Here is a 23,418-nt window from a genome sequence, read left to right on the forward strand (position 1 = left end):
CAGCACCCACAGCTCGCTGAGACGCACCCTGTGCTGCAGCCAGAACCTGGTGCCACATCTGCAGCCAGGAAGAGCAGGGGCTGATGGTGAGCTTGCCTTCTGGGGGGGCACCCATGGAAATCCTCCTTGGGAGAGCCACTGCAGCTGACAGAGCCCTGGGAAGGGCTGCCCAGCTTCACAGCTCACCCAAATCGGCAACATCTTTGCCGGGGACACCCCCTGACTCTTGTAGCCCTGGTTGCTGAGCGGCCGACCCTCCCCAGAGAGCCTCCCTGGGACTTTCTGGGCCATTGGAGCAATGGCCAGCCCGAGAGGGCTTTGCGAGATGCCTCCTGACGGCTGGTATTGGAGTCAGGAGGTGGGAAGAGAGAGTACTGCCATCCTCTCTTCTTACCTGCGCTTGGCAAAAGCAAGGGCGCCTTGGAAAAGCAGGAGGTCTCTCCTCCTCTTCCTCCCACGCCAGGTCACCTCCACACAGTCGCAGCGGAGGAGCTCGGGATGCCGTCGGGACACGAGGGCACCCGGCTGGCTGCCACCAGAGCCGCCCCTGCAAAGGACACAGTTGCGGGCGTGAGGCACGCGGCTCTGCCGGGAACAGGCCGTGCCCGGTGCCAGAGGGACAGAGCAGGCACGCACCGGGAGAAGCAGGAGGGCAGCTGGCCCATCGTGCTGCGGCCAGGCAGACACTTGGGCTGTGGAAGCGCTCAGCACGGGGAAGAGCAAGGCCCCGCAAGGCCTTCCGAGGCTGGGCAGCGATGTCCCCGTGCCAGGGTGCTCCTGCCAGAGCCCGTCTCTCCCCAGCACTGCCCGCGCCAGCACAGTGCCGCACCGGGAGACACTGGTGTCCGTGACACCACTGGTGCCCCTTGTGATGCGCGGGGGGGCCACGCCCAGGGCGGGGGCACACAGCGGGCGGGGGGGCTCCGGGGCTCCAGGAGCTGCTCCTACTCGAATGGCTCTTCCCACACTCCCAGCAAACAACAGGAGCTCCCTCCAAGCCGAGGGTCCTGAACAAGGCAGAAAGCTGCGGGCAGGAGTCCCCTCGGAGCCAGGAGAGACGCTCTGTGCCCGGCCCCTGCCAGCTGAGCCAAGGCCTTCCAAAAGGCCCTTCAGCACCTCGGCTCCTGCTGCCGCCACCTCTCCGCGCATGGTGATGTTCAGTCCTTCCACCTGGTCCTCCAGACTGGGCCCAGGGCTCAGGCCAGCCTTGGCGAGACTCTGCGCTGCAGAAAAATGGGTAACAGCCTGGATTTCCTGCTCCCAGCAGGCTGCGCACAGGCAATCCTCGGCAGCAAAGCGCTGACAGCTGTGCTTAGGGAAGACACAAGAGCGGTGAGCTGAGGTCCTGGTGAACACGCCAGTGTCAGCCCAGCAGTCCCACCAAAGCTGTCAGACTGCCCCAGAGCCCAGCCCCTTCGGTGCCACAGTGCATTTCTCTGCTTGGGCTGGCTCACAGACCTCCTGTCCCAGGGCACGAGCATCACGCCACAGGCCCAGCATCCTCAAAAGCACCTACCCGAAATGTTCTGCTGACATCGGAGGCGTGTCCATGCCCGAGAGCTGCTCAGGACTCCTGGCAGGCAGCTACTGACGTGCGGAAAACAGACTCCACAATCTGATAGATTGTAAAGTAGGTATGTTTATTCAGCGCTGGGCACACAGGGGATCGCTCCTCCTAATGTGTGTGTCACCATATGGCACTGTTGCCTTAGATTTATAGAGCAAATGATTACATATTCATAATATTTCGCAATACGCCTATACATATGCATCACCTATCCCCGCTTCGTATTAAAATTAGCATTTCCATAATCTCCTCCCAGTTGAGTCTGCGCAGTGAGTTCCTTTGGTCCTGGGCAGGGGTCGTGAAGGGCTGGGCGGTGGTCATGGGAGGAAGTATCTCCTCTTCCTCAGTGCTGAACTTTTCACCCTGAATTCCTGCGCAGTCTCCTGGACCGCAGAGCAGGTTTGTGCCGGTTGTGGGGTAATCTTCTGCTGACACCCACTTACTTAGGGGTGGAGGGGGCTTTGTACTTAAACAGGAGATAGTGGTTGAGCAACACAAACACAGCAATATCTATCTCGTACAAGCTAAGCAAACTCTTATCTCGACTATTTCCCTCCTCATCCCCTTCTTGCTATTCCCACATTAACCCTTACAACCCCTGTTCCTATCTAGGCCCTGTATCAATCCCCCCTTATCATACTAAATAAATTCTTTTACTTCAGCAATTTTCCTGAGTAGTATAAAGCCTCATGTATAGCAGTTATCCTTTTAAACATTCTCCAGACCCATAAATATAACATGATGGTTAATACTAATAAAATTGCTACACTACCTAGTAGGATCACAATGGGGTGTATCATAATATTAAGGATCCCAGTTGCAGAAGGCGACCAGCCGAAAAGAGTATCCCACCAGTTATGACTTGCATCTTGTTTTACTCTTTGCAAGACCCTGCTTATTTCTTTTGTATCATGGTGAATAGTGACTAAAGTTTTCTCTCCGTTTTTCTGAATTTCTCTCAAGATCCCTAACAGGTCCTGGTGTTTAATTAACTGCCTTACAAATGTACGGTTCATTCCAATAGGTGTAGGTGATAACTCGAGATACCCTGTAACATTAGATTTTATCAACTGGTGAGAAACCACTGGTGCCCAATATACAAAGTCACACCCAGTAATCTTAACAAAGTTACAAATACAGAAATTAGAATGATTCCCAGTAGGCAAAGTTACATTGTCAGGATCTATCTCTACGAATACGCAAGCGGTTCTTAAACATATACAGCCTTGACCAGCATATACAATCACAGTTTTCTTACTATTATCTGGGTGAATTTCGAAGTGGCAGATACTTTGTTCAGTGTCAAGGCATATGTCTCGGGCATCAATTGTATTGCTTTCACAGATGAACCCCTGTTGTTCCCGGGTAATACAAGATTCCACGTTTACAGTCTGCCATTTCTCATTCACCTTCCGGGCCCATGCTCTATGCTCTGAAGGATAGAGCACTGTTTCCTCATGATTCAACCCTAATGCAATGATGGGATGGATTACATAAACTGTGGCATTACGTATAGTGAGCACAAAGGCAGTAGCCATGTTAGTAGTGGGGTCATAGGTAAAATTCACCATAGTCCACCAAGATTGGAATCTCCTTTCAAAATTGGTGGCTTTGTCCCAAACAGCCTCTCGGATTTCAACTGGAAAAATTCCTTCGTTCCCTTCCCTTATAATCAAGGCAGCGGTTGCCTGCAGCCATAACTGTGCTTGTATACAACTAAAAGCTAAAGACACATTATTCTGGACCATACTAAGTGCATCTAGTATTAGTCTGTGATCTTGGTCCTCATTCTTTTCCCACATTGGCAATACTTTTGAGACTTGCCATTGACTAGTTCCCAATGCCAATAAAGATGACTGTAGAGGCTGCTTTAGCCTTGTTAAATCACTTGTTGCAGTGGCCAACTTGTTCATTAATACTTCTGAATCGATTCCATTCAAAACTCCCAATCCTGTTCCTAATACCCCAGTTAAATCTCTTTTCGTTCTGCTCCCAAGGTGCATTTGTTTTTGTGACCACCTCGTCCAGCCCTTGAAAGATGTTTCTACGAAAGGAAGACAGGCTGGTTGGATTTCGGAGATATTAGTCTGTATTATCAATTCGACATGCTTAAGAGACCAATCTGGGTTAAATAATAATTGTTGTTGTGCTGGTTGTCTTTTCAGTTGCTGGTGTTGTTGTTGCGTTGTTTATTATTATATGAAATCTGAAGGATAATCCTAATAGCGGCTGGGATCCAACTGGCCACTTGACCCAGAGACATACTACGGAAATTGATTGGTTAAGAGTAGAATTATACCAACAGTCTGAATTTGTTTTTTCACAGTCACAGGATTGGGTTGCTAAAGGGGTTCTTCCAGCTTTATATGGTCTTACCGTAATTTGTTTTCCTGCCCAGTAAGTAAAGCTATTAAATGCTCTGCATCCTATTTTAATTTCTTGTCCCAATGTTCCCTGCAATTGTGGTTCTCCTGGATAGGCATCCCATTCTTCTTTTGTGGGCACATTTGTCCCCTGCATAACTATAGTAGCCAACGTGTGGTTGCTCACATTTCTAGTCTTATTAGTATGCCCAATGTAAGCCTGGGACCATGGCCATTCACTGAACCTTTGACTATGCATTAGAGGAAAAATGATTATCAGACTTATCGTGAGAAGCGTAATCTTCCTGGCCGAACTTGGGTAACTTTCCATGGGGATTTATGGGCTTTCTTCACTCGGGTGTGATGTATCCAGGCCGAGTATTCCTTAATCTTGATGGCTGTAAACGTCGTGAGCAGCACCTGGAATGGCCCTTCCCACTGTGGCTCCAAGGTTTTCTCTGTAAGAGACTTAACATACACATAGTCCCCAGGTTGTATATCATGTACAGGTCCATCCAGCCCTCTACCTCGAGTACCAATTACGTGTTTTCTGAACTTATTGTTTCCCTAACGCCACCATGTAGGAGCTCATCATTTCATCTCCAATTTGTGTGGATATTCCTTTTTGTACCCCGTAGGTTGTCCATATAAAATTTCAAAGGGGCTTAGCCCTTCCCTTGCTCTTGGCCTTGTCCGTATACGTAAAAGGGCCAAGGGCAAGAACTGAGGCCATGTCAAGTTTGCTTCTTGCCCTAATTTTACAATTTGTTGTTTGATTAAGTGGTTCATCTTCTCCACTTGACCGCTCGACTGAGGGCGGTACGGGGTATGAAGTTGCCAATCTATACCCAAATGGTGGCTAATCTGTTGTACTATTTTTGAGACAAAGTGTGGTCCTCTATCTGAGGATATGATTGCCAGAACCCCAAATCGTGGTATTATTTCTTGTATCAGTACTTTAGTTACTTCCCGAGCCTTAGCTGTTCTAGTAGGGAATGCTTCTGGCCCGCCTGAAAAGGTATCAGTCAGTACCAACAAATATCGATACCCCCCTTTTTTTGGTAATTCTGTAAAATCTACTTGCCATTGTTGCCCAGGCTCGTTGCCCTTACCAATCTGGCCCATTTCTGGTTTGGGGGCATTCTTGGGATTAGTCCGGAGGCAGATGTCACATTGTCGAGTCACCTGCCTTACCGTGGTATACAGATTTCTGGCTACAATCTCTTTTATCAAGTAATTATACAAAGCTTCTGCTCCCCAGTGTCTCTTCCTATGCTCTTCTTGTGTGAAATGCCATAGTAAACGAGAGGGGATAACTAACTTTCCCTGTGGGGTATAAGCCCACCCTTCTTCGTTATATGTCCCTTCCAAATCTGCAATAAGTTTCTGATCCTCCTTGGTATATTCTGGTTTACCTTCCAGGGAAATTTGCCTATCGGGAACAAGTGCTCCTTCCGTCTTTATTTCTATTTTGGCAACCCGTTTTGCCTCCCTATCCGCCAGCTCGTTTCCTTTTTCCAATTCAGAGCTCACCTTTTGGTGTGCTTTAATATGCATAATTGCCACCTTCTCAGGAAGTTGAACAGCTTCCAATAGCTTCAAAACTTCTTTCGCATGTTTAATGTTTTTCCCTTGGGAGTTCAATAGTCCCCTTTCTTTCCAGATTGCTCCATGTGCATGCACAACTCCGAAAGCGTACTTGGAGTCCGTGTATATGTTTATGATCTTACCCTTAGCTAGTTCCAGGGCTCGGGTTAAAGCAATTATTTCTGCCTTTTGTGCAGACGTATTTGCAGGCAGACGTCCTGATTCTATTACCTTTTGACTGGTGGTAACGGCATACCCCGCATGTCGATTACCGTTCAGGACGTAACTGCTTCCGTCCGTGAACCAGCTCTCCTCATCCTTCATGGGGCTTTCCTTCAGGTCAGGGCAACTTGAGTATGTCACCTCAATTGTTTCCAAACAGTCATGGTGCACTGGTTCCCCCACGTTACCACTGAGGAAAGAAGCTGGGTTGACAATATTAGTGACTATTATCTGTACATCATCTTGTTCTACTAGTGCAGCTTGGTATCTCAGAAATCTTTGTGGGGAGAGCCAATGCCCTCCCTTTGCTTCCAGGACTGCTGATACTGTATGGGACACATAGGCAGTCATTTTCTGGCCCAGAGTGAACTTCCGAGCTTCCTGTATGTTCAGTATCAGGGCAGCAACCGCTCGCAGACACCCAGGCCACCCTTTTGCAGTCGCATCTAGTTGTTTAGAGAGGTAGGCGACAGTTCGTCGGTATGGACCTAGGTCTTGTGCCAGTATTCCCAGGGCAATGCCCTGCTTCTCATAAGAAAAGAGAAGAAACGGTTTACTCACATCTGGGAGTCCTAGAGCCGGGGCCGACATCAAAGCCTTCTTCAGTGAATCGAAGGCTCGCTCAGCCTCCTTATCCCATTCGAGATGCGTCTGTTCGGTGTTCGTTAGCGCATACAGGGGCTTAACAAGCAGTCCATAATTATAGATCCATAGCCTGCACCACCCCGTCATTCCTAAGAAGGTCCTTAATTCTTTTACTGTCTGGGGTTTCGGGGTTTGACATATGGCCTCCTTACGGGACTGTCCCAGAGTTCTTTGCCCCGCAGTGATCTCATAGCCCAGATAGTTTACTTTGCGTTGTATCACCTGGGCTTTCTTCTTAGAGACCCTATACCCCTGTAGTCCCAAAAAATTTAACAAGCTCGCCGTCCACGTTGTACAATCCTCTTCTGTCTCGGCAGCGATCAAAATGTCGTCCACGTACTGCAATAATTTTCCTTTTTCGGATGGGGCCTCCCAGGATTCCAAGTCCTTTGCGAGCTGGTTGCCAAAAAGAGTAGGGCTATTCTTGAACCCCTGTGGCAACACCGTCCAGGTGAGCCGGGTCTTTCGACCAGTTTTAGGATTTTCCCATTCGAATGCAAACAACTTTTGGCTGGCTTTATGGAGAGGAAGGCAAAAGAAGGCATCCTTCAAGTCTAAGACAGTAAACCAAATCAGCTCCGGTGTTAATACGGTTAACAAGGTATATGGGTTTGCTACCACTGGGTGGAGATCTTCAACTATTCTATTCACAGCCCGGAGGTCCTGAACCACCCTATACGACCCATCAGGTTTCCGAACAGGCAGTATAGGGGTATTGAACTCAGACTCACACTCCTCTAGTAACCCTAATTGCAAAAATTTTTCTGTTACTGGTCGGATTCCTTCCCTATCTTCCCTTTTTAAAGGATACTGTTTAATTCTCACTGGTTGTTGGCCTTCCTTGATCCTAACCTCAATCGGTAGAGCGTTTTTCGCCCTTCCAGGTACATCGGTAGCCCAAACTCCCGGATATACTTGGTTTAAAATTTCCTCACTAATTTCTCCTCCTGACAAAAAACTAGTTAGAGTTAGACTTAGCACTTGAATATATTGCTGATCTTTTACCTCCAAGGTGACTTCCCCTCTTTCAAAGGTAATTTTTGCTTCCAGCTGTTCCAGCAAGTCCCTCCCCAGGAGAGCTTTTGGAGAGTTAGGCATATAAAGGAATTTATGAATTCCCCATTGCTTTCCCAATTTATACTCTAAAGGTTTACAAAAATACGCCTTTTCAGATTGGCCAGTCGCTCCCTTTACCATAACATAGTCGTCCCCCAGTGGTATTAAAGATTGATTCAAAACCGAGTACGTTGCTCCCGTGTCTACCAAAAATTCTACTTCTTCTTGTTCTCTCCCCAGCTTAAGTTTAACCAGTGGGTCCGCCAGGGTAGATCCCCCAGGTCCCCATCAGTCCTCTGTTACATTTGCTATTTTTACATTCATTGAAGCCTTCCCATTCTCCCTCCTATTCTTCGGACATTCCTTTTTCCAATGCCCGAAGCCCTTACACAAAGCACACTGATCCCACCCCAGCCGCGGTCGTTGCCTGGCCGGTCTCTGAACCAGAGTGGCCATCAACTTCCTCTGTCCTTGTCGACATTCTTCTTCCCTATTGCTAAACACTTTCCACGCCTCCTCTAACAATACCTCCAGATTCCTACTTTCCGTAGGGCGCAGCTTCTGAAGTTTTCGCCTTATGTCTCCTGTAGATTGGCCCATGAACAAAGAAACTAGTTGTTGTATTCCTACTTCTGATCCCGGATCCAACGGTGTATTACGGCGCATTACATCTCTCAGCCGATCCAAGAATTCGGATGGGGACTCGGAAGGACCCTGTTTCACTGCATATAAAACTGACCAATTTATAGTTTTAGGGATCGCTCTTTCTATCCCCTTTGCAATCCATTCCCAATACGCCCGTAACCTTTCCATATGTGCCGATCTATTTGGTTCCCATTTTGGGTCTTGGAGGGGAAAATATTCCTTAACGTCTCCCCCGGTAATCTTATAATGATCCTCTGCCAAGTCTCCTGCTGTTTTTAGAATCAATTGTTTCTCAGTTTCAGTCATATATTCTAATAGTAGCTGTACATCACTCCAATCTGGGTTGTGCTGTTTTATAATAAATTGGAAGTGTTTAGCTACATCATGTGGATCACATCTATAGTTTTTCGCAATTCCCCTCCATGCTTCCAAATCAGCGGTGGTGAAGGGTACCCTAACCAACATTGTACCACCTTCTGGCCCCACGGCTTCCCGAAGGGGTGCCTGTAAAATACTTGTTGCTGTCTTTTGTCTAGTGTGGGCGGATACCGGACTATTGGGAGAGTCCGCCGTTCCTTCCGAGTCGGCATCCTGATCCCGTGTTCGGGGGGAGGTTTAAACAAATCATCATCTTGTTCTGAGGTTTGGTGAACCTTATCTACCTTCGTACATCTCTGTCCAATGCTGCATGATGAGCAACACCTCTTTAGCTTACCCCTACTTTCCTTACTTTCTCGCTCAAGTGCGAGCACCATAGGGTCCTGTGGGGGTACTAACCCACAGTCCTTTTGCCATTCTGGGTGATTCCGCAAAGTGAAAAACATATCCGCGTATGATACCTCATCCCATTTTCCTTCTCTCCTTAAAAACAACATAAGTTGTAACAAAGTGTTATAGTCCAGTGTTCCATTAAGCGGCCATTTAGCGCCATCCTCTAGCTTATACAGTGGCCAACACTGATTGCAATATTTTATAAGAGTCCTTTTGCTTTCCGTGCCTCCGCTCCCTGCAATGTCCCACCAATGGGCGAGTATACAGCCGAGAGGGCTCTTTTTTTAACACCCCTCTCTGAGTATTACCCATCTTGTTTCTGTAAAACACTCGCTTAACACGATCACCACACAGCAATCACTCACAATCTTATGATCACCACACAGCAATCACTCACAATCTCCCATTCTCACGGACGTCCACATACTTACAGCACTTTCATCTGAAGTTAAAACAGAACACAACAAAACAAAACACTACAAAACAAAACAAAACAAAACGCCTTTTAATCACCCTTGCCTGTGGCCGCCCTATTGGCCAACAGGTCCCCCCCCCGATTGGAGCCAGCGACCGCTCTATCGGTCTGTGGCAAGATATAATTGCCCCCAGACTCCCCTAACCCGCACGACAAACAGAACACAACAAAACAGAAGAAAACACAACAAAACAAAGGCCTTTCAATTTGGAGCCAGCGACCGCTCTATCGGTCTGCGGCAAAATATAATTGCCCTCTAGACTCCCCTAACCCGAATGGAGCCAGCGACCGCTCTATCGGTCTGCGGCAAAATATAATTGCCCTCTAGACTCCCCTAACCCGCATGAATTCGCGCCTTTTCGGTGCACCTACCCAGCTTAGCTGCACGCCACACGTCTCTGCGCGATTTACCAGCTGCCCCAGCCACGCGTACGACTTACAGGCTCCTATCCTTGAACATACTGTTTAGTCCGCGGCTTCAGGAAGTCCTTGTCTGCCCCCCCACGGTGAGCGGCTGGTAGCGGAGGCTCCTCCGAGGAAAGTGCTCGGGGCGCGCCTGGGAGAGTCCGCCCCGCAGTCGATCCCGTAGTCGAGCAGAGAGTCTCCTGCCTGGCTCGCCAAAACTGACGTGCGGAAAAAAGACTCCACAATCTGATAGATTGTAAAGTAGGTATGTTTATTCAGCGCTGGGCACACAGGGGATCGCTCCTCCTAATGTGTGTGTCACCATATGGCACTGTTGCCTTAGATTTATAGAGCAAATGATTACATATTCATAATATTTCGCAATACGCCTATACATATGCATCACCTATCCCCGCTTCGTATTAAAATTAGCATTTCCATAATCTCCTCCCAGTTGAGTCTGCGCAGTGAGTTCCTTTGGTCCTGGGCAGGGGTCGTGAAGGGCTGGGCGGTGGTCATGGGAGGAAGTATCTCCTCTTCCTCAGTGCTGAACTTTTCACCCCGAATTCCTGCGCAGTCTCCTGGACCGCAGAGCAGGTTTGTGCCGGTTGTGGGGTAATCTTCTGCTGACACCCACTTACTTAGGGGTGGAGGGGGCTTTGTACTTAAACAGGAGATAGTGGTTGAGCAACACAAACACAGCAATATCTATCTCGTACAAGCTAAGCAAACTCTTATCTCGACTATTTCCCTCCTCATCCCCTTCTTGCTATTCCCACATTAACCCTTACAACCCCTGTTCCTATCTAGGCCCTGTATCACTACCGCAGTCCGTCTGCTACCTTTTGGGCGAGTGGTGCCTGAGTGGGGCGGGGGTGCTGTCGTTTGCTGCCAAGTAAAAAGGGAGCAGCAGCATCCCAGGTGTGATAAATAATAGAAGAATTTTGCTTTTGCTAAAAGTAATTACACAATTTCTTCTTAGGCTAAAGCTATTATTAGTACAATGATCCAAATTTTAAGAAAAGTAAAAGACTTTACTACTGGAAAAAGAAAAGAGGGGAATTGAACTGAGGAAACACCAACCCAACAGCCCCCCCTCCTTGGGATGCTCACCAGATGGTCCATATCAAAGGGTGGTAACTCCTCTGCAATGGAATGAGAAAGAACAGAATGGGCCATCTCTGGTATCCCTTGTCCTTGAGATAAGAGAGGAACTGAAATCACTGAGCCATAAAAGACAAAGGAGCTGCAAATTGGCCCAGACTTGAAGGACAAGGTGTACGTGACTACAGGACTGAAGAAATAAGAAGAAAAGATTGTAGAAGAAGATAAGGAGGCGTGCCAAAGGTGTTGAAACCGGCAGCTGTGTGGATAAAAGGGGGTTTCAAACTTAAACAATTTGGCGAGCCTGGACGGAGCTGTCACTCCTCGGCCACCCCAGCGCTGTATTTGCTCTCTTACCTTAATAAAGATTCATTAATCCATATTTGGATGTGATTTGCCTTAATCTACCTATAACACAGGGAGCAGCCCAGGGGAGCTGGTTCTCTTCAGAGGCCACCAAAGCAGCCTGCCTCTGCCCCCGGTTTTGGGGGAAATACAGAGTGGCGCAGAGATGTTCCTCAGTTATTCAGAAGAGGGGCTGGGGTGGCGTTGGATGCCTCCATGTGATCTCAGAGGGAACATGGTGGGTGTCAGCCCTCAGCAAGGTCAGGCCTTGGTGATCCCAAACTGCTGCGTGTGTAGGAGCCAGGGAAGCTCGGGGAGTTTCTGGGGTTTCTGGAGGCAGGACATGGTGGTTCTGCATGGAGAAACTCCTGGGTCCCTTCCCATGGCTCCTGTTCCCCTGATTTCCTCTGCAAGGAAATCCTTGATGGACTGCAAGGAGGAAGAGGTGGGAAGTGCTGCTTTCCATGCCTGGGGCCGCAGTGGGGGGGTCTGTCTGTGCCCAGTGGGGTGTGAGCAGAGGGGTGAGGGGAGGATGGCTCCCTGACGGGAAGCAGCAGAGTCCTGGGGCCTTTCTGCAGGGAGGGCTGGGCCACCAGCATGGGGAAAAGCTCTCTCTCCTCCGGAGTGAGCCCTTCTCCTGTGGGGCAGAAGGGAAAGGGAAACCCCTGCCAGCGGGAAGGGCAGGCCAGCGTGTAGGGGATGCTGAGCACTGGGCAGACCTTCAGCCCTCCAAGCAGAGCCTCTCCTTCCCTCTTCAGGACAAGCAGGCTGTCCTTGGGGCGGTGGCCGCCAGGACGGGGGTCCTTCTGCGTGAGGAGCAGCACCGCGAGCGTGCCTGGGAGCAGCTCCTCTGGCTCTTGCACCAAGATCAGGAGGTGCGAGACACTCCCCGGGTCAGCAAGGTGAGGTGTTGCGCAGGGCCCGGCGTGGCTGCTGGAGCGGGTCTGTGCCCGTGCCACGAGGCGCTGGGGAGCTGTGCGGTGCCAGGAGGAGCTGAGAAGCCCTTAGGGAAGGATCAGGGAGATCAGAGGAGGCCTGAGGCTCTTTGGGCACAAAAAGAAAAACCCGGAGTGGGGGGCAGGAGGGAGGCAAGAGTCCCTAGAGCTCATCTTCTCAGGAAGGGAGGCACTGCCACCTCCCTGGGGCTCTGTGTGGGAAGAGCTTTGCCCTCATGCCCAGGGCCATGTCCAGTGCTGTCCAGTGAGGGGCGAGGTCTGCTGAGTGGGAAGTGCCAGGAAACAGAGTTGTCAACACCGGGCTCTGTTCAGAGGCAAGAGCCCCTCCTGGTGCTGCTCTGAGGGGAGGGCAAACAAGAAGCCCCGTGCTGGGGGGTGTGGGGTTTTCCCTGGGAGCTGGTGTTAGGGACTCCCCTTTTATCCCAGTGGTGCTGGGTTTCTCCTTTGCCAAGTGCCTTTAGGTGGCTTTAGCCTCCTCTTCCTCCCCCATTCTGTTGTAGAATCCCCAGCTCTGTCCTGGAGGTGCTGGAGGGAGTTCAGACCCCAGTCCCAAGGGGCACGGCTCTTGCTGTCAGCACTGCTGTGCAACGCCAGGTAAGGGGAGCCTGCGTCCTGCCGCCGGCCTGGGGCCCACACGCATCATTGCTGTGGAGGGGAAAGAGCTGCCGGCTGGCAGGGCAGGGCAGGGCAGGGCAGGGCAGGGCAGGGCAGGGCAGGGTGGGGCAGGGTGGGGCAGGGTGGGGCAGGGTGGGGCGGGGCAGGGCAGGGCAGGGCGGGGCGGGGCGGGGCGGGGTGGGGCAGGGCGGGGCAGGGCAGGGCAGGGCGGGACAGGGCATCCCTCGGCCAGGACCTTCCTGCAGGCCAGGAGCATGCCAGGATTTGTGATCCTTAGGGCTGCAGGAGGCCTGACCCTGGCTGTTTGGAACGGGCCCGAGGGGCAGCCCCATTCCCACAGCAACTTCCCTCTTGGCCAAGCCACAGGACTCCAGAGCATGAGCACCCTAAGGACTGCCTTTCAACACTGCTCAGCCTCAGCTCCCGGGCTGCTGCAAGCCTCTGTGTGTGCCCGGGGCCACCCTGGGGTGGGCTGGGTTTTGGCTGTGGGTCCCATGCCCAGACCCCCCAGGGAGAGGAGAGCAGAGAGCACCGTTTATTTTCAGTCCCTCTCAGCACTGACGCGACTTTCTCTAACACGGACCTTGTTCCCACAGCTCTCTGATGTGAGCCGGGAGCCTGGCCCGGCCCGTCAGGCAGTGCTGTGCCGCTGCATTGTGCCGCAGGGTGAGGAGAGGAGGCTGGGCGATGCCCCGCTGTGCTGTGGCAGCTCTCTCCCTCTCCTTGGTGGCTGCTGGTAAGTGCCTGTAGCTGGGGCAGTCGCATGGGGGGGTTCTGGGCTTCACCATCGGACCGGTTTCCCCAGAGGTACAATGGTCTCTTGGCTTCATGTGAGCTCCTGGAGCTGTGTCCTGAGCTGGTGGGGCCCTTGGGTGCTGGTGCTGGGTGGCTGTGGCTGAGGAAGGGCTGGAGGTGTTGGCTTTGGGATCCTCAATTAGGGGGAACCCAGCTGTGGTTTAAGCCACTCTGGAGAGGGCTAGTAAATCCCCTTTCTCTTTTCTCTTCCTTTCTCCTCTGGCCAGCAAGCTGAGGCCACCTCTGAGCAGGGAGGAAAATCGCAACCTGCTGTCAGTGTGCTGCCAGAGTGTCCTGGTCTGTGCTTCCGAGGAGCAGGTGAAGAAGGACAGGAAGACAGTGAGGGCAGCTGTGAGCATGCGGGTACCCCCCGGCCAGCGCCTGCCCACCTCTGGGGCAGGATCCCACCTCAGCGCACCCTGGCAGCCCCCGGGATGCCTAACCTCAGCTCTCCTTTCCTGATTTTAGCTTCTGCACGGGAGAAACCTGGAAGATCTGGGCCTGCTCAGAGAAACCCTTCTGCTTTGATGACGTGGTCCCCATGAGTATCCATGGAGCAACAGTGAAAATGCTGTGCGGCAGAGAACCAAGGCCTTAGGAGGTGATAGGAGGTGGATGCCTTTCCTAGAGGAAAGTGGGGCTTTGGCTCCTTGCTCCAGGGCTGTGCGTCTGGCCGGGGCCAGGGGCTGAGCTGTGGCACAAGAGCCCCTGGCCACTGCAGCCTCATGACAGGAAAAGAAGTGGGTCCTGATGGAGGGAAAGCCAAGAGCCAGCCCTGAGCTGGGCGAGAGCAGCCTGGGGGAAGGCTGGAGCAGGGAGACGCTGGCAGGGAACCAACACCTGGCTCAGGGCAGAGGCAGCGGGAGAGAGCGGGGCAGCGAAGGCTGCAGTGCCAGGGCTTGGTGGGGCTGGGGGCTGTGCCGGGAAGGGGCCAGAGAAGGAGGGAGAGGGATCTCAGTGAAAGATTCCTGTTATGAGAGAGGTACAACTTGTCCCAGGTCTTGGAGAGCTGGCTCACCTCAGCTGAAGAATGGGAGCAGGAGAGAGCCCTGTGGGTCTGCGCCCAAGTGTTGGGTGCTTGCAAGGAGTGATTTGAGCTCATGGTGAGTAGGGACCCCTGTGTGCCCTGGTGCCCCATTCCCCTGCATGTCCTGGTGCCCCTTTCCCATCATTCATGCCCCTGGAAGGAAGCCCTGTGTGGAGCGGCGGAGGAACGAAATGCCGAGACAGACTCAATGTGGGTGATAAAGCATCGTTCTCTTTATTGGTCCAGGGTGCATATATTTATACAAAATGAGCCGCCCTTCCTTTAGCCCCCAGTTGCTGCCCATTTGTAGCCTGGGAGCCTCTGGCCTCGTGCTGTGCCTGCCCTGTCAAGGCTCCTGTTCTCCTCCTCCGCTGGCGCTGGGCTGTGCTCCCCTCGGGCTGGAGGGGCACCAGTGCTGCCTCAGGCTGCCTCAGTGGCCGTCCTCCGCTGACAGAGGTGGGTCGGTGAGGACAGCCATGGGTGGCAGCCCCAGGGTCACGCCCAGCTGAGCTAAAACTTAATATCAGTTACTGCCTTTGTCCTTGTGGGCTGAGGGTTTGGTTTGCTCTCTTTTAGAGGAATTAATTTTCTTTTTAAAGGAAATTCAGCATTTCCTTTTCCTAGCTTGCATTCCTCTGCTGTTAAATGTGCAATTTCACATAAACAAGTGAAAAAGATGCTTTTTGGTTCAACTTTTTGGTTGATAGAAAGAGTTGTGCATGTAATAAATGCAAAACACCACAAAGTGCTGCTGCCAAAATTGTATTCAAACAACTATTTCTTGGAGGGGTAGAAGAAGCCCAGGCAGACATCAATTTACAAGTGTTTTCTTGCTCTCCTTTCCCAAGATGTCTCAGAGCTATGTCACATCCTCTGTGTCTCAGAGGTGTGCAGTTCCCAGGAGTGAAAAGCTGGGCCAGACAGCTCCTCCTGGATCTCCACAGGCCAGCACTTGAAAGTGTCACTGCTCACAGCTCCTTTGGAAAAACACGTCTTGGTAATGGTGACAGATTCAAATCCTGTGAAAGTGTAAGACCTGTCATCAGTCAGCAGCTCTGCAGAAGTTTAAAGTAATATCGAGACAGTCTTGATGGAAAATTCTGCTTTCTGTGTTTAGTTTTGGGTTGTTTTGAGGGTTTTTTGGTTTATTTTGTTTTATATCATTCTCATCAGCTGTTCAGTTCTTCAAGTTATTTCTTTGAGACTAAATAACAGGATTTTTCCTTTTCATTCTGGAATGCTTCTTGACATTCTTACATCAACCAGAACTTTGGCTTCTGTTACTGATATGGACAATGACCATAGTTAGCAAGCTAAAAAATCTAAAAAATCATCATGAAGTTTGTCTGACAAATCTAAGAAACCCAGTACTAAAACAATAATGTCACACACTGCAATTTTAGGCCCGGTACCACCTGCAAAGTCCAAACAAAGCCTGGGGACAAAGGACCTGGAGGTGCTATTTATCGTAGATCACCTCAAAAATCTAAGCCTTTTGCCCAAAGAGATCTAGGTAAGTGTGTCTTTTGTCCTCCCTGCTTTGTTTTAAAAACAAAACTAGAAAATGCAGTTCCTATTTGTTGCACTGTTATAAAGTGGGACTATGACAAATAAAGACTTCAACGGTAGACTTCAATTTTATGAATCCCCTAAGGCAACTGAAGTGACTGGTGTTGGAAAACATAGTTTTATCTATTTGCAATCTATTTGTAACTTAGTTTTGATCTGTTGACAATCAATTATGGGGAGCTTTTTATAATACACAGACTTAACCAGGTCTTTTGTGTTATGGCAAAGAAAAATCTGTTTTACCAAGGTTATTCCTGGCTTCCATTAGTCACAAGTCTTTGAGTGGTAACACTGCTTGGGAAGAGATCTGGTGTCTATAGCATTACCTTCTATGCTAGTTACTTGCTTATTTTTCTTAGTTTTTATATTTATTGCCATGTAATTACAAGTGTAAGTTTGTGGTTTGAGTTACAAGGAAGAAAAACAATAACTGAATTAATAATCAGATGAAAGACTATAGATGGAAAGAAACCTGGCAAAAGTTACTGAAATTAAGAGTGGCAGTTTGTCCTGCATTAGATGAATTAGGGGCTGCCGGGTACCTCCTGGGAAGGGCCGGGCTCAGCAGGGCCCCTCTGGGCCACGGCTGAGGCCTGAGCAGCAGCGCCGGCAGCTCCCGTTAGTCTGGTTTTCCTGGTGGAACTCATTTGTTCTGGGGGGCTGTGGCGGGTCGCTCCCCCAGTGGTGTCGCCGCCATGGGGGCCCCATGGAGCCGCCCGCCCGTGCTGAGGCCCCAGGACAGCGGGTCCAGGAGCGGGACACGGCCAGCCCCGGGGAGCGCCGAGCAGGCGGTGCCACCACATGGCTCCACAGATAATCCTGACCATTTAAAAAAAAAAAAAAAAAAAGGGTGGGGTGGGCGGTTGTCTCCCCAGCACAGCAGCCCAGCTCAGGGCTCCTCCGGCCATTTCTCCTCTCAGCCTGGGCACCCACTCGCACACGGTGGCGTGTGAAATGGCGGCGGCTGTGGTTAGCTGGGGCATGACTCTTTCTCCCCCACCCTTTTCTTATTTTCTAGCAATTTCATTTCCTGGTGTGAATTCTGGAGTGATGGAGAATGAGACAGCGTTAATTTTTCTTAAGTATTTTGAGTCACTCTCTACACACTATTTTCTGAGTGGCGTTTTAATTTTGCATGATTTCAAAGCATACATGTATAGTATTAGTTTCAGTTGATCCTCCCAGCTGTCTTCCTCTGTAGTTTTGAATTAAAAGAGAAGAAAAGCCCTTTTAAAAATATGCTATATTCCTATTGCATAATGGATGTTCAGTGTGTCATCTATGGTGATTTTGTGTGATCAGTGAGCATAAGTCAAAGTAAGTGTTATGTAACTCACTGGCTTTAGCAAACTTGATACGAACTGTAAAGGAAAGGAAAAGTCTGTCTTGTTTTTTGGTTTGGGCAAAAGGAGAGGCTGGTTATCCTTTTTTTCAGCAGGATTACTTTGTCGCAGGTTGATTTAAAAACAAACAAAACCTATGCTTTGAAAATAGCCAGTTAATCTGCATGATGTGTTGTATTTTTCTAAAAAAGTGTTTCAGTCATGTACCTAATTCTGCATATTAAATGCTAGATATTCCCCAGTCAATCATTAGTTAATACTGTAAGCAGATTGATTACATAATTGAAAAACATTCCTGAGTTGGTGTAGTTTTATTATTTGACTGCATTGTTTTCTAGAATAGCGTTATTTGGCAGCGTTAGAGTTCTTGAAAGAACTGAAAATCAATATGAAAACAATTTATTTTTTTTTTTTTTTGCATCTGAATAAATAAAGCAGTAGTGGGTTAATACTCCATTGCAAAACTGAAACAAATAGGTGGGCATTTAAAGATTCTCAGTGACTACAGAAAACCTGATGTATTGAAGTAACCACAGTTACTAAGCCAGAGCTTATATGTAGGGGCCTTTGTGCTTTTTGTACCTTCATGGTGATGTTAGTATGTTGTGTTTGGTGTCCCTGCACAATAAAATACACTTGCTGCTGAAAAAAACTGCAGCTCCCAGGCTGTTTAGTGGAAATATTTGAACCATTCACTTGTAAGAAAAACAGAGACAGGAGACAGGAGACACTTTTCTCCGTGCTAATGTGATCAGCTGTATCTATGCTAACCACTCATTAATTTCACTCATGACTACTGTACATTTATTTTTAAAGTATTTGGTGTATACTTCCTTTACTGCTTGATTGTAAGTGGCCTTTCTTTTGGTAATGTACTTGGAGTTTGAGTATCTGTAGTTTCTAATTGCTTGCCTCTCTTGCAGGTTGTCTTTGTAACCTGCTTTATGACTCTTCTTATGTTGTATCTAGATGCTCTTAGGCCAAAATACTCTTCATTCTTTTTTGGTAGGAATTGTTACTGAATATTTATAATTATTTTGTCAGACTGTGTAGTCAGTTGACTTATATAATTTTTTCCATTTTTGTTTTTTGTTTGTTTGTTTTTTGGGGGGGTCTTCTGTATTATTCTATCCTAGAGCGAATATCCTGTGCAGAGTTTTGGCAAAATGTTCTTTGAGAGTTTTTTGGGGCAGGAGGGCAAGGGGTGGCATTCTTGACATTTACATAAATTGCCAGTAGAAAGTAGTTGCATCATGTACACTTTCTTAATGTGGCTGTTCGTTAGACTTGCCTGAAAATGATCTCTTAAATGGCTGAGCAAAAGTGAAAAGCAGCCATGTATGTATTTCTGCTATTTGTTTCAGGCTGAAATGACCATTCACCGTGTGCTTTCCAGGGTATTTCCAGCCTGAAATTTAGTTAGCTATTTAAAAGTTATGCTAAAAATATTCTTTTATGTCCTGGTTCGTGCTGGAATAGAATTCCTGTTCATTTTGGAAGCTGGAGGTGTGCTGATGCACACTGAGATTTCAGGTACTCTCCAGCTCCGTGTGCCCTGCCTGTGTGCAGGCACGTGGGGGGCGGGGGGAAGCACAGCTGGGGCGCTGGGCCCGGATTGGCCAATATTCCATGTCATGTGACATTATGTTCCCCATATAAAGGAAGGAGTGGGCGGGGAGGCGTGAGGTCTCACTTCCGGGAGAGTGGCTGCGGCATCTTTGTGTTTTGGGATCGCCAGCCAGGAACAGGTGGGTGTCGATCAGCGGGTGGTGAGCAACTGTAGTGTACATTACCCATTTATACTGTCACCGTGTTATTCTATTACTGTTATTAAACTGTTTTTATCTCAATCCACGAGTCTCCTTTTGCCCCTCCGATTCCCTCCCCATTTCCAAGTGGGGGGAGTGTGGGTAAGCAGCTGCATGACGTTTAGCTGCTGACCATGCTCAAACCACGACATTGTATCATCACTGCTCTCAGAACTCATGGCTTTGCAGATCTTTTTTCCTGTTCTTAGAGTGTGGATAGAAAACTCTTAGTATAGAATAGTATATACTTTGTAGGCCATTCAGTATAAATTATGCAGCCCAAGAAGAAGAGAAATGGGCTCTGGGGTGTTGTTGGAAGCATACTCTAAATGAGCTGAAAGATACTCTGTTTTATTTGGACTATTCCAATTTTAGTAAATCCTAAGGCTTCCGGAGACTCTAGGAGGTAGTGTGTTTTCAGAAGTATTAAAAGCCATTTTGACAGCGGGCCTTTAGCTAGTCTTTTATAGTTCAGTGTCGTGTGTGAAACTCATTGGCATGCTGTGGTGCTCTGATCCCCGCATGTGATATCCCAGAGATGGGATGTCTGCTTGCAGTTCATGGCGTGTGATGTGCCTCAGCAGCGCTCTCTGGGAGGGCTTAGGGGCACGAGGAGATGCCACAAAATTCGGCAGGGAAAGCGATGTGAGGGAGAAACAGTCACGGAGCGTTGGGAGTAGGTGGGCGCCTTCTGGGTAAGAGCGTTCAACTCTTTGTGTTTGGTGATCTGCTGGGGAACATATCAGCAAACAGGTGTGTCTTTGAGTGGCCTTTACAGATTATTTCCTTACATGTTCAATACAGATGCATCTCAAAATGCATGGCAAAACATCACAGTTAAGGTTTTTCCCCCCAAGTCTGCTCTGTGTACTCTAAGAATTGTTCATTTGTAGCATATAAAGAAAAGATTGCTAATAGCCAGTATGGAATTAGTTCAGCTCAACATCTCCCAGACTGAGTCACTGAGAAAGCGCCCTGCTGTCTTAATAGCTGGAAAGCTTCCATATTTCAGCTCAAACACACTGGGCTGAGCTGCCCCCAGGTCTATTAAGACTGAGAAAGTGTGCAGACAATAGAAAAAGCTTCAGTAACATCTGGCAATTCTTTCTGCTGCCCTGAAGAGCTTCATATTCTCATTGACCCTCTCTCAAGGTCCTATTCCTCAAGGATGTGCTAAGCAATCTCTCTGACTGGGTCTTCTTTTGTAGGAAAAAAAAACAGCACATACCATCCAACACAAAACAAGGGCCATGTTCAGCTTACAATGATACTAGCTGCTCATCATTAGATATTCTTTCCCAAGACTAGATGTTTTGCTCAGAGAATCATGTATTTTGCAATCCTCAGTAATTTACAGTGAGAGCTGATTAATTTAGGCCTAAAGAGGAACTGTTTCCAGTAGCATCTCTCACTTTATCTCTCTATAGTGACTACATTGAATAATTTACTCAGTAATTTACAGAATGATTTGGTACTGAAGCACGCATTACTCAATCAAATATGGAAGTTTCAATGAGGAACAGAAAGTTATGATTAGATACATGTCTGAAGGTAGGCAATGCTCTACACTTTGAACTTCTGGTCACCAGTGTTTTGCTACTTGACAGGATTAACAGAAAGGACTCGGATACCAACAGAAAGAACAGACTTATCTGACTCACTATTACAAAATAATACAAAACATAAGATAATGCATTTAGACAAAATGGTAAGCTTATTACACTCTAGTTATAAGCAGCGAAAAGAATAAACACGATAATGTTCCTTGCTCTTAAAATAATACGACAAGAAAACAAAGCAAAACAAGGTAATGCATCTAATCATTACTACATAAGGTCAGCAATAGCGATTAAGAAAGATACATCACCATTTGCCTTGACACTTTACCATCATCCAGATCCGCAGTCGCTGGGAAGCCCCAGTTGCAGTGAGGATTTGGAGAACATTTCCCAGCAACTGGGAGGTCCTACACTGTGCATCCACTCATAGGTGAGGTCTCCAAAGTCTCTGCAAGAGGGTCCATCTTTTATAGTGTTGAATAAACAGGTTTCAAACTTCAAGTGTGGAAACATCTGGCGTCCCCTCCCTGTCAGATTTCACGCGAAGCCTGGCCAGGGCTTAAGGAGGAACCCAAGGGAGCATGTGTATCTATTTGGGCTTTAATCACATCTTTCTCAACAGGGTCAGGTGTCTGGCCTCACGGCCTTACTTCATGCCTCTAAATAAAGAAAGATCAGTTGATCAGCTATTGTTACATTATAAAATTACAACAAAGCTTCTATACATAAATATACTAAAATGGACTAATAATACATTATGTATGTGGCTAATACTAGATATGATTAGTGTTATATTGTGGAGTGTTGAGATTCATCTAGAGGTCAGGTTTGGTTCTGACCTATTGTTCAGGCCTTAGTACTTCAGCATCTCCCATTAAATTTGGGCAATACTTTCCTGACAACTATTTCTGACCCAAGAGACTTTCAACACCTACCACAAGATTTTTTCCTTCTTCAAGTGTTAGCTAGCAGAGATCACTATTCTTGTAATTTAAGATTATTTCTCCAGAACAAGTACACTTCCCACTCAACTTTCTTCCCCAAAAGGAAACACCTTAAAGGTAAACTGCAGTGGCAAAGAATTTTATGCACATGATACCTTTGCAGGGTGCCAGAGTATAAATCAAATCTTTACAGAACCAAAACATCTAGGCTGTCTATAGGAGATTCAAACACTTCAGGAGGACACTCAGACTCACCACCTTAGCTCTCCCCTTAGATTGACATCCCAAGATTGAAGAAGCCTATGATTCCAGATGCCAGCTGCTCATCCCAATGCTAGCACTCACACACCTTGCTGAGCAGACCCTCTGCTTGTGCTTAGCTGTCAAACATCTGTGGAATAATTACTAAAATGACCAAAATACAGCATTGTTCACACATTAAGGAAAGGTATAAAATCAAAAAGCGTCTAGGGTAAAATGCAGCTGCAGCTGGTATGCTAAGAATCCACCGCATCATCTGTGATTCCTGGGACAATATTGCTTGCAAAGCAACACAGGGAGCGAGGTGGTCTGGAGAGCTCACAGTCTCTCCCTGTGATGGTACAGCAGGTACGGGAACGAGGTGGCACCACAGAACTGATAAGCTGCACACTGGCCACCCTGAGCCAATGTCCTGTTGGATTTTGATGAAATGCTGTCCTTCATGTGAACTTTGCTCATTATAATGTCATTATAATAACAAAACACATCTCCATCCCAAAGGCTACCCTCCTCCAAGGTGCAACCACTCCTCTTTGAGTCTGTGCCGTGAGTTTTTGTAATCTATACCTTTAAATGTGAAGCGAGAGAATTTTGCACCAATCATAACAAAGGTATTTATGACTAGAGTCACTCAAACTCCACCTTGAAGGTAAAAAATAGTATAAAAATAGACTGGAGAAGAGGGGAAGGTGGGGGGAAGACACCATCGTATGAACTTCTGGGACCAGTCTACAGGCTGAGCCTCTCTTTCCCTTCCCATAGGGATGCCTTTGGGTAAGACTTAAGAACTTAGAAATCTTTGTAGAAGGTCTCTTTTCCATTTTTATAGCCTGGCTGTATTGTTATAACTTTGTTGTGCACTTTACATATACTCTTATTTGCATGTGCTTTGCAGACAGTGTATTTATCACCGGCAATCATACAAACCTCTATGTCTGTCACTTAAATAAACTGCACCATTTAAGCAGCTAGTCATTTTGGTTTCTCACTGAATGTGACCAAAGAGTGGCCGTGCTAGTCCATGAGCACAACTAGACTGAAGGTGCATTAGTGTATCCAGATCGTAACAGTTTAATATATTGAACCCTATTGGACTGATAGTGGTGAATTAGTTATCACTCAGATTTTCTGCCTTAACCATTTCACGTGACAATTGCTGATCTGCAGGTGGCAGTTGGCCGCCTTCAGCTTCTCGCGGGCCATGATCTGGCGCCTGAGGTCGCGCAGGGAGATGTGGGGGCCGCTGAAGGTGAGCGCATCGTAGTGCAGCTTGCTGGCGAACTTGTAATGGATGCACGCCATGGCTGGGGCCAGGCGATGCCCGCTCGGTGACAGTGCTGTGGCCTGCGGGTCAGG

General features: G+C 48.2%; 1 protein-coding gene across 1 annotated transcript; it reads right to left on the reverse strand.

Annotated features, from left to right (window-relative positions):
• Window positions 1-4,521: 4,521 nt before the first annotated feature.
• Window positions 4,522-23,364, reverse strand: LOC122154483. Its single transcript, XM_042802999.1, has 4 exons — window positions 23,201-23,364; window positions 8,801-8,946; window positions 7,983-8,162; window positions 4,522-7,463 (listed from the first exon to the last, which is right to left on the reverse strand). The coding sequence occupies exons 1-4, from the start codon at window positions 23,362-23,364 to the stop codon at window positions 4,522-4,524; spliced, it is 3,432 nt and encodes a 1,143-aa protein (XP_042658933.1).
• Between the last annotated feature and the right edge of the window lie 54 nt (window positions 23,365-23,418).

The sequence above is a fragment of the Tyto alba genome, unplaced genomic scaffold (assembly GCF_018691265.1).
Source record: "Tyto alba isolate M040663 unplaced genomic scaffold, T.alba_DEE_v4.0 Super-Scaffold_40, whole genome shotgun sequence".
NCBI lineage: Eukaryota > Metazoa > Chordata > Aves > Strigiformes > Tytonidae > Tyto > Tyto alba.

Coding starts and splice junctions, on each gene's coding strand:
- LOC122154483 (XM_042802999.1), bottom strand. CDS start 23,364: ATGGCGTGCATCCATTACAAGTTCGCCAGCAAGCTGCACTACGATGCG. Junction 8,163..8,800: donor AGAAAGTAAGGAAAGTAGGG/GTAAGCTAAAGA, acceptor TTTTATATGCAG/TGAAACAGGGTCCTTCCGAG. Junction 7,464..7,982: donor GAAGCTGCGCCCTACGGAAA/GTAGGAATCTGG, acceptor ACTCTCCAAAAG/CTCTCCTGGGGAGGGACTTG.